The sequence below is a fragment of the Merops nubicus genome, unplaced genomic scaffold (assembly GCF_000691845.1).
Source record: "Merops nubicus isolate BGI_N331 unplaced genomic scaffold, ASM69184v1 scaffold13643, whole genome shotgun sequence".
Lineage (NCBI taxonomy): Eukaryota > Metazoa > Chordata > Aves > Coraciiformes > Meropidae > Merops > Merops nubicus.
The window spans coordinates 1-11,226 of record NW_008601025.1 but is presented as its reverse complement, the minus strand read 5'-3'; the positions used below and the strand labels follow the sequence as shown (position 1 = coordinate 11,226).

Here is an 11,226-nt window from a genome sequence, read left to right as displayed (position 1 = left end):
GAAATCAGTGTGAGGAGAAGAGCAACGGGCCCTACAGCACTGGTCAAGAAGAGCCAGAACCTCCAAACTCCACACTACACCCCTGGCAGGTAGAGTTCAGACCCCCAGGCATGGACAGGGCTGTCAGGTTTCCCCTTGAGGTTTTGCCAGGGAGACCTGACCATTCTCCCCGACACCTGCAGAGCCTGGTCCCAGTTGGCTCCTAGGAACCATCTCTCTCCCAGAACTTCACCACCTCTCTCTTTCCAGCAGAGAAGCTGCTCTGGAGGAAGGCAGTGAGGAGCCCTCCGCCACCACAGCTGAAGGATCCCACCAACACCAGCCCTCTTGCCTGCAGCCACTGCCCATTTCCCAGCCCCCAGCGTGACACCCGCCCACTGGTCACTTCTGCCTCTGACAACGTCTCTCTGTCAGCCGCAGGAGGCAGAGCCAAGCTGGCTCAGAAGGATCATTGCCCAAGCTGCCTCTTGCACCACATTTTTCCCCTCGGAGCAGGAGCTGAGAGCCCCATGGCTCCCACACTGGGCGGGCTGGCAGCCACGCCCCCCCCTCGCCCAGCACTGGCACTCACCCTCCTTCCCTGGCCCCGAGGCGCGACAGGTCGTCGTCGCTGTCGTAGCGCCGGGGGTTGTCGAAGAAATAGGCCCTGGAGCTGTAGCTGTGGCTGTTGACCATCCCTGCTGGAGTCTGCCGGGGGAGAAAGGAGGGAGGTGAGGGATTTTCCACCAGCCCTCCTGCCCCAGAGCTCCTCCAGCCACAGCAGCTAGCTCAGCCCTACCAGGTTCTGACTCAGCCTCTGCGCCCGGAAGAAGAGCACCACAAAGGTGGTGGGCACCAGCTCCCAGAGGAAGAGGACCACCCCAAACACCACGTACTCCTCACTGCTCGCTTCCACGTGCGCCTGCGGACACAAGGGAGAGGGCTCTGGGTCACTCTGGCCGTCAGCAGAGCCACGGTGACCCAAGCTGGGTGAAGCACACAGATCTAGGAATGCAGAGAAGCCCTGATGCAGGGAGGAGTCCCTGCACCTGAAGAGTGACCCTTAGCTGGCTGCTGCTACTGGTTTTAGTAGGGTGGTTTCTCCAGGGTGCTACCAGGGTTCTGTTTCCACACCAACGACTCTCCCCTGCACGCAGCCATGCCCCATTCAGTGTCAATCTTCTGCTCTAGTTGACTTGTTCCTCCTCTCCCCCAAAAGAAGAGCTGGGAGGCTAAGACTGAAGAGCACAACAGGGAACCCCCTCCTGAAGGAGCAGCTGGACAGAGGAAGAGTCAGGGCTGCTGGGGTGGAGACAGCTCTTCTGAAGATAAACCCCAGAGATTCAGCTGAATAGATCCCCCCAATTCCTTTTCACCTCTACAACCCCTCCCAGGATGGGAGACTTTCACTTCACCAGCTCTGGACTGGGGGTTGGGGGGGGTCACAGACACTTACCTTATCTGACAGGTTGTCCCAGCCATAGTTAAAAGGACCAGGAACATTGTCTGGAGATATGGCCACAGCTACCAGGTTGTAGCAAGCCCTTGAGGAATACAGCAGAGCGACTACAGATCCCACAAGAATCGCCTGGCAGACAGATGTTCCCTACAAGAGGAGGAAAAAAAGAACACCAAACCAGCTTTAAGGCAGCTCTTCCTCCAAAGCTGTGACTTCTGGCATGGAACACAATGGTTGTGTATGGGAGAAGACCAGATATTTGGGGTGGGCAACTCTGAGAACCAGCAGAAAGACCCAGCACCTAAGTGTCAGCACTGCTGTGGGGCAAACGAGGCTCTGCTCTGCCTTGTTTTTGCCGGCTGACTCCTCCATGACACCACCTTGAGCTAGTGCTGTGCAGCCAGGAGGACAGAGCTGGCACAGCCATAGCTTGGATGTGGAGCAGGTCACTGAGATGAGCTTTCCTGAGCAGTTGTCTGCCTCACCATAACTGCTGAGATGGGTTTGTCCACCCACTTACTGCCTTAGTGGCTACCAGAAGCCATTCAATGGCTTCACAGGTGTGTTTAGCAGTGAAACAGACACTTGCAGGCCTTCAAGGGGCCTCCTCTCCCATGGCTGGCTGTCCAGGAAATGGAGATACCATGGCCTTCAGGTACCTCATGGAGCACTGCAGCTGAAACGTTGGGGAGGAAGCTCTTCACCAGCAGGTCTAGACGACCTTTAAAAGGTCCCTTCCAACCCAAACCATTTTAAGATCCTATGATTATCTCAAGAGCAACACTGCCCTGGTGGCACCTGAGCTACTCTTGCTCCAATACTCCCTCCAGTGTGGCAGCTCTTGGAGTCCTCCCTCCAGAAAGCACAAACCTGCTCTAGGATTGAAGCACCCCGAGGGTTTCAGGGAATATGCTGTCTGCAGCTTTGCTGGCACAACAGGAGATGTAGGAGCTGCTGATGCTGTCTGGCTTTAGAAGCATAATTTAGGGTTTGCCTGGAAGAGAGGACTCCCCAAGAGGAGCAGAGACAGTTTCTGCAGCCTGTCATCACTGAGGACAGTGAAGTCCACAGCATGTTCTTAACTCTGGCAGAGGCAGAACAATTACCTGCAGATGACCTGCTTGGACCCCAGGCAGTGCTCTACTGCCCTGGGTGAGATGAGCACCTCAGAAGGTAAGGAGAAGTTGCTGTAGGCCCTGCCCGAAGGCAGCAGGAGAGCTGAAGGGACACAACTCTTCTCCAGAAGGTAGGAAGGCGGATAAGCCACCAGCAGCCTCATCTTGGCAGGGCAGTAGGCTGCAATTAAGTGTGTGCTTGAGCTGCCTTGGAGATGAGGCTTTCTGCAGGAGAATTTGGGTCTCTTAAGCAGCTGAGAGCATCAGTGGTGGCCCAGAAGCCTGGTGTTTGGGCCACAGGGAGCTGGAACTGGCTGCCTAGCTGGCTATGGTGACAACTGTCCACAAATGATCTGAAGTGAGACAGAGGAGCTATGACTAAGATGAGAACCTACTCACACAGGCCACGTACCCAGGTCTGACTGGCTCTGGACACTAATTAACTTATCAAGTTCACCCAGCAGCAGTTGACAAGTGCAGCAGCTCCCTGGAGCTGGCAGCCTGAGGCTGCCCGTGTGGCCTTGCTCCCCACGTGCTCTGAGGAGCCTGCTCTGGGGCTGGCTGCTCCACCCCACGGCCAGGTAAAGGGCTCCTTTACCCACATCCTGCCTCCCTTCCCTGCCTTGGAGGCAGCCCCTTGACTCGGTGGTGTTGAGGAGCTGCAACAAGGGGTGGGGAGGAGCAGAAGCCTTGCACAAAGGCCTGGAGAGGTTCTCCTGCCCCCTGAGCTCCAGCTGTGGACCCGCTGAGCCAGGACAGCACAGCAAGGCCAGAGGGGCCTGGTGAGGTGGCTGCTCCCACTGAGAAACAGGGAGGTTGAAGCCATTTGGCACTGGAGAAGGAGGCTCTGCTCTTGGACTGCAGGCAGATCCTACACTGTGGCCCTTCTCAGCTACAGATGTGGAATCCCAGAGGGGTTTGGGTGGGAAGGGACCTATCAAGGCCATCTGGTCCAACCTCCTGCAGGTTGCTCAGAGCCCCGGCCAACCTCACCTGGAATGGTTCCAGGGATGGGGCAGCGACCACCTCTCTGGGCAGCCTGGGCCAGGGGCTCAACACCCTCAGCAGCAAAAATTTCTTCCTTCTCTCTAGTCTAAATCTCCCTCTTTCACTTTAAAACAGTCACCCCATGTCCTGTCCCAACAGTCCTGGAAGGCAACAAGGAGGTCTCCCTGGAGCCTTTTCCAGGCTGCCCCAGCCCAGCTCTCTCCTGCTGGCCTCCCATCAGAGGGGTTCCAGCCCTGGCGTCATTTCTGTGGCCCCCTCTGGCCCTGCTCCAAACAGGCCCATGTCCCTCTCGTGCCAGGTAAGCACCCAGAGGTGGGGGTGAGAACCAGCTGGTGACTGTGCAGTTCCAGGGTAGCTGCCAAGGTACCCCCTACCTTAGACTCGAGGTAGACGTTGGCTGAAGACATCTTTCCCAGCTTGCACATGCAGCAGGCCAGAGAGAGGGCACAGAGGATGAAGAGGCTGTCGTTGACCAGGGCACGGGCAAGGACTGTCCACCTCAGCTGGCTGGCTGGGACTCCACCATGGATGAGCATTGCACAGGTTAAGTTCACAACTAAGAAGAGGAGGCTGGTAAATATGGAGCCCAGATACAACAGGACCCTGGGGAGACAGGGGGAGGGAAAAGGGAGTTGTAGTGAGGCAATTTTGGGTTCATTCTGCACCACCCTTCTGTCTCATCAGGCAAGAGAACCTCCCAGTGTACCCAGTGCTCTGCTTGCTCTAAAGACTGGACCTCCCAGTGGTTTTACTGACAGCCTAAGTCTGCAGAGCTGTTTATTTGAGCTGCTCTCCTAACACCCAAGCAGTGCAAGCAGCCATGAGTTCCAAGCCTCATCTTCTGACAGTCAGGTCCTTATCTCACAGATTTTAAGTGCTGCTCCAGCTCTGCACTGACTCCAGTCAATAAGCTGTGAGTCATCCCAACCACTGCAGCTTCCTTCTTGAAAGCCACTGGAGCTTGTCTTCCCCACTGAGGGCTTCCCTGGAAATGGCTGGGAAGCTCCTGGGCTGCACAGGCCCAAATCCCACCTATTGCTCAAGGCTTAGATCTTTCCCAGGGTGGGACAGCTCAGGGTGACCTCAAGAGGTCATTTTGTTCTCTAGCAGCACAGGCACTGGGATGTGGAGGTTTGTAGCACGGGCTTCAGGTTCCTTGGCACCTCAAGGCACAACACTGGCCCTCTGTCAGAGCATGGTCTGGCACCAGCACTGCTGGCCCTGGGGGGCTGAAGGTCCCTCCCTGGCCCTGCAGCAGGAGTCCACAGTGCTCCAGCTCTGAAGGCCACATCAAGGGCAGTGTCACTTACTTGTACTTGTTGAATTCGGCTGCACATCTCACTTTGAATATGACCTAGGGGAGAAGATTTGCAGTGTTACTGGACCTGGCCTGCTGGTCTCCTCTGAAGACACACACCAAGGAGCCAGCATCCAGCTGGACACCTCAAAGGATTCTCCATTATCCATCTGGACCCACAAAACACACCACAACTCTTCCCTGCAAGAGCCAAACCCAGCTGTAGGCATCCAACAGGCATAAACATATTTAATACCCCAGATGTGACAAGGACTCCACAAAAACCAGGGAGTTGAACACCCAGTAGTCACTAAGATGACTCCCAACCACATCTTCTTTGCCCATTATTCTGTGCTGCTTATCTGAGGACCTCAGTCCTGCTTGATTTCCCTGTTAGAGAAGGCAGCTTCAGCTGCTGTGCTTTAGCAAGACAACCAGCTGACAGAAAATGGCCCTCTGGTACTGGATGATGGACCTGCAGGCTGTGACAACCACTTGGAGCTCACAGCTCCTCCACCCTGAAGATGTTTTTAGGCCAAATACACCTGAAAAGCAACTCCGAGATGGTAGGAAGTCCTCCAGAGGTGGAAGTTGCACAGCACACTTGGCAGACAAGTGTAATGAGATGGTAGAGCTAGGTGGCTCCTGTTGAGGTGTACAGGGGCAGGACTTGGAATCAGAGTTGTTTTGCTTGGAAGACACCTTGAAGATCATTGTGTCCAACCACTGACCCAGCACTGCCAGGTTCCCACTGCCCCATGTCCCTCACACCACATCTCCACAGCTTGGAAACCCCTCCAGGGGTGGGGACTCCACCACTGCCCTGGGCAGCCTGGCACAGCCCTGGGCAACCCTCAAGGGCAAGAAATTGTTCCTCAGGGACAACCTCAACCTCCCCTGGGGCAACTTGAAGCTATCTTCTCTTCTATCTCTTCTTCTGTGGGAGCAGAGCCTGACCCCCAGCTGGCTCCAGGCTCCTGTCAGGAGCTGTGCAGAGCCAGAAGGTCTCCCCTGAGCCTCCTTTGCTCCAGGCTCAGCACCCTCAGCTGCTCCTCAGCAGACATCTAGCCCAGTGAAGCTTTGGAAGGTGCAGACATTCCCAAGTCACAGCTCAGATGCAAGCACAGCAGTGCTGCTGCAAGGGGACAGACAGACAGACAATCCAGCAGTGCTCACATAGGGTCAGGACAAGCAGCATGGTGGCAGAGCCACGTGGACCTTCCTGGTCACACCAACCCAGTACAGCCACACCAGGAACTGGTTTTTGCTCTGTGGAGAATGCAGATGCTGGTACAGACCCCAGCAGGAAGGATCCCAGAGCTGAGGTCATTCAGTCACAGACAAAGCTTGTGTCACGACCAGAGACTCTGAAGGAACTTGGGAAGAGCCAGAGACCCATCTAGCCAGATGCAGCAGGCACAGGGGCAGCAACAGCCCACTGCCCAGCTGTGGAGGGTTAGTTTCACTGCTTCTGCAAGAAGTGCTCCCTGGCAGCTTCCAGACAGGGGCTGTGGTGGAGGAGCACTCATTGCTTACACAGCATCCTTAGTCAGCTCTTCTCCTGAAGAGATTCCTTGGCTCCTGCCTTCCAGTCAGCACTGAGAGAGCAATGGCACTTCAGAAGCCAGGCTCCTGCCGACAGGATTTCCAGAGACATTTTGGGATTTGAGGGTTGTCTGATCCCTTCTAGTCGTTTCAAACATTTGAAAGCCCTCCTATGGGGTGTGGGACAGCTCCAGCAGCCCTGTGCTGAGAGCCAGCTTCACCATCTGGCTCCACTGCCCTGGTCTGAGGGAGGGGTGAACTCCAGAAGCTCTCGGTGGGGAAGCAGAGGGAGGTGTCCAGCCCCCCAACTGATGGGCACAGCACGAGCTGTCTCTGAACCCCTCTACCCTGTTGTCTTGGCCTACACCAGCCCAGAGAAGTACAGAAGTGTGGCACAAGCCACTGTGAGCCCCAAAACTCATTGAGTTACAGGAAACCTGGACTTTGGAAGGACCACGTGGTGACTTCAAAACAGAAAACACCCTGAGTCCTCATCTGATTCCAGCTGATCACCCCTCAGCCAGGCAGGGAAATGCCACTGGCTAACAGAGAGAAGATGGTGGCTTCTGCAAGAAGCAGATCATCCAGCAAGACCATCTCACAGGAGCTTGCCCCTACAGCCCTGGGGACACAAAGCTGTCTGAGGGTGAAGAGTGCAGGGGCAACCTGAGACCCACGCCTGGCCTGCTGACACAAAGAGCAGGAGATCATGGCCCTGGCCTCACACTTCTATTGTCCCCCAGCTCCCCAGTCCTGTCACCCCAGCAGAGACCCAGCATCACCACTCCCAGGGGGTTCAGTCATGAAGGCACAAGTCACAGGGTGACACCAGCAGCACTCACAGCACCTTTGGGTTCTTATCCTCAAGCCAATCTCACAAGGCTTCCACACCAGACTAGCTCTGCTGCCTTCAGAGCCCAGGACAGCTGATGTAGAGGCCTCTGCTGTGCAGAAGCCAGAACAGAGAGCTCAGGAGTGGTTCCAGTCTTCATAAAAATAGGAAATAACCCCCCCCTGCCCTCCAACAGGTGCCTTGTAGCAAGCTGCCAATAGCAACCCCTGCAACCTGAACAGATCCTTCAGTTCCCAGCCTAGGCCAGCTCCAGAAGTCATGTAGTTGCCTGCTGAAAATAAGGAAGAGGTCTCTGCTGGCCCAGAGCAGCAGGACAGAGAACATTTACTCCTAAGTGAGCCTTTGACAATAATTAGGCAACACTCAGTTGTCTTTCTGGAGCCACAAGTCCTTTGAGCACTTCACACGAGCCACAGACTTGGGAAGGCAACAAGGCCAAGAGGAGCTACAAGGCCTTGAGGTCCCCTGTGATGCTGGAGGCTTTTGTTGTTGTGTGGATCTGTTTCACAGCAATGAACATCACTCTCACATCACTGAGCCCAGGAAGTGAGCTTGCCAAGGGCAGGCTCTCAGGTTAAATAGACTCATCCTTAGGAGGTGTCACACCTGCTGATCTTGAAGGTCTCTTCCAGCCAGGATGATGCTATGAACTGGCAGGCCACTGGACTAGATGATTTAGCCCCACTAAACTAGCCTGTTCTAAGAAAAGGTGACAGACACCACGTCCCACAGATGGCCCCAAGGGCCACTCCAGGATCTGTTCAAGCCAGGACCTTAGCTGAGGTCCTGAGGACACTGATCCTCAGCCAGCTTAGGTTTGGCACAGCCATTCACAATGGATCAGAGATCTAGGAGAGCCAGACACCTGCCACTGCTTGCCTGGTGGGATCAAATCTTTCGCTCCATGAAGAAGTCATGAGTTTGGGCTCTCCAGATAAAGACAATCATCTCCTGCCTTGACATGAACACAGGCCTCTCTGTTGCAAGAGCATCCACCACCAGGTTCCTTCTCTCACCAAGTCATTCAGCAGTGAGCATCAGAGCACAGATTATTTTGGGACTAAACCCCAGAATAAGTGTTCAATCCCCCACCTGCCCCTCAGAAAAAGCTGGAGCTACCTGTGAGGAGGATCTCTCACTATCCCCACTAACATCAAGGTCACCCTATGCCATCATGAACACAGGGTGCGACTTGTGTGTATCCCAGTCTCCTAGAAGAGCTGGTTTCCCCCATGGCCACATGTTTATCTGGGAACTGAGGCCCATGGGACTCATCAGCTGTGGGATGGAGCAGTTTTGAGGTGAAGTGACCCCTTACCTGCTGTCCCTCTGAGGCAGAGGGCATGTGCTAGGTGCCTGCTCGACAAGGAAGAGTGCAAGAATGGATGGAGGCTTTCCCACTCTTCCATCTGAGAAGGCAGGAAGATAGAGGACAGCAAGGACAAACAGCTTCCAGGCTGGATGCTCTTTCCATGCCCGTCTGCTCCAGTGCAATTAGAGCAGCAAGGGATGAAAGAGGCTGATGTCATCTCCTCAGATGGAGCACTTAGAGAAACCCAGACAGGTTAAGGGTTATGGCCACACCAGCAGAAGGCCTTACTCATTGTGGCACATGGTTGCTGACTCCCAAAGTGAGGCAAGGATGCCAAGAGCTTGAGAAGGTCTTTGGAAGGGTCAAGATGGAGGTTGTTGTGGCTGCACTTCTGTGTGCTGTGCTCCTGAGCGTGACCTGGGGGAAAGCAGGAGCTGGCAGGCTCTTGGGAAAGGGAGCATTACTCAAGCAGATGTCTAGCTGGCAGAAGAGGAGCTATTCCAGAACCACCCTGGGCTGGATATCTGAGCAATGGTTCTACCAGTTTGAGGGGAGACTGGGAGAAGATCTGTGGGAGCTGATGCAGTGTGATGTCCACATTTCCTGCAGAGGAACTTGTTCTGTTACAAGCTGGAGTAGAGAGGATGTTCCAGGTGGAAATAAGGCAGTGACAAAAAGAACCTCACCATCAAAGCAGCATCTCACACACCTTTTATCAGGCTTCCACATGCCCTCAGGAGCCAGGAGGGGACAGGAAGAGGAGAGCTCCTCCCCACAGAAAGGGAACATCAGGCACTTTGAGTTTGAATTGCAACCCCAGAACAGCCTGGAGTGCAGAATAACCCAAGCTCTCCATGGGTGTTTGTTGTTTCCTGGAGCTCTTCCCACACTCAGCACCGTTTCATCCTCAGCTTGTACACAGCCTGAGGAGCTCCATAAATCAAGCAAGATTAGCTCAAATATTACAGCACAGCCAAGCCCAGCACATCCCAGTTAGCTCCCAGCACATGGCACCCAAGGAGAGGAGGGCAAATATCCCTACTCAGCATCATTTCTGCTGTTAAAATGGAAGCTGGAAAAACACCAAAGGCTTTCAGTCCATCTAGCCACACTCTTCCTCCAAGCCTCTGGAGCTGGAGGCTTCAGTACCACCACCACTGGGAGATGACCCATGGACACCACAGGGTGCTGGACACCCATTCTGCTTGCAACAGCCAAGCACCAGTCCCTCTTGGTAATCAAGCAGTCATACCCATTTTAATAAGTCATTTTATCCTTCCCCACTCTACACTCTGAGCTCTTATTTCCTCAGGCAGGTTCTCCCTTGGCTCTAGGTATTCAAGGAGTAAGAAATGGGGTCTATCCAGCCAGAGTTGACTGAAAAACATGTTGTGGGAGGAACAGAAGCCTGGTAACCTACATGAATTTACTTTCCCATTCTTTAAAGGAACCCTTTAACAAGCCTGCAAAGAGGCAAATGTGCTGTCGAGTCCAGCGACCCAGAGGAAAACAGAAATCTGGCCACTTCTCAGTACCAGAACGTGGGATTCTTCCTCAGGTCACCTTTCAAGGGACACACAAACACCTATGGGTCGGAGCAATTGGTAGGTCAGGCTCCCTTTAACAGCCAGGATGGATTAGGCACCATTTGTTATTTTAGTGCCACTCGATGGGCAGCGTATCGACCACCGACTGCCTTTTACCCCAGCTTCCAGGTGTTTGCCTCCGAGCTGGGGGGCCTGGGAAGGGGGGGTGGGGGGAAGAAGAACCCAAAAAGCTGAACAACCCCCTGGCTCCAAGTCTCACATCATCATGTGAGCGTTGGTGTCCTGGGGAAAATGAAATCATAACTGCCCTGGGTGACACATCGGAGCGACGGAGCGATTCCGCTGCGTGTTAGCGATTCCTTTGTGAGGCTGGAGAACAGCTGAGAGCTGCAGAGCAAAGAATCTGAACAACAACAGCAACAAAAGCTGGAAGGAAAGTGCTGCCTATTTACGAAACAAGTCACCAAACTGGAAGGCAGGCAAGCAAAAGGGCTCGCTCACGAGAAACTGGAGCAGAAACAAAATATTCCGAGGAGGAAGGGGAGGGGAGAGACAAGGATTTCAAAGATAAAGACAAGTGAAAGGGCTAAAGAAAAAAAAAAAATCACAAAACAAGTGATGGGAAGCCCTGAAAAAGGAGGAATACAGCTCGGCAACAACAACAAGCAGCTCCTTGCTGTCCCACAGCGATCATTGTGCTGGGAAGGGGCCCACCTCTCCAGCCCCAGGCTGTTGTCTGGGGAGGCAGAAGGATCTCAGGGTTTTGTTTTGCCTTTTTTTTTTGTCTGACAACAAGCTGCAGAACAACAAGCCCAGTTCACAGCGGAGAGATGGAGAGAAGGAGGGAGCGCAGCAACAATAGCAGAAGAGGCTCTAGCTGGTGACGTAATGGTTGGCATCACTCCAGGCCAGAGCAGCCCCTGCTGCTGCCACTTTCTGGTCCCCTTTAGAGAAGGGGAATCAATGAAAAAACCCACGCAAAACAGCCTCCTAAAAGAACCCCGAGGCGCCATCACCCCTGGTCGGGTTGCAAAAGGTGAAACCTCAGAGGGGAGCAGGGCACATCTCCGCACACCCCCCCAACCCCAAATTCAGGGCATGTGCCCCTCTC

General features: G+C 54.3%; 1 protein-coding gene across 1 annotated transcript; it reads right to left on the bottom strand.

The window, feature by feature from the left end:
- Positions 1-567: 567 nt before the first annotated feature.
- On the bottom strand, positions 568-4,915 carry GPR137C (G protein-coupled receptor 137C; the record flags this gene model as incomplete). Its single annotated transcript, XM_008937881.1, has 5 exons — positions 568-687; positions 779-901; positions 1,436-1,585; positions 3,936-4,164; positions 4,872-4,915. Coding segments are annotated over 5 exons (666 nt in total), but the record flags the coding sequence as incomplete, so codon positions are not given.
- Between the last annotated feature and the right edge of the window lie 6,311 nt (positions 4,916-11,226).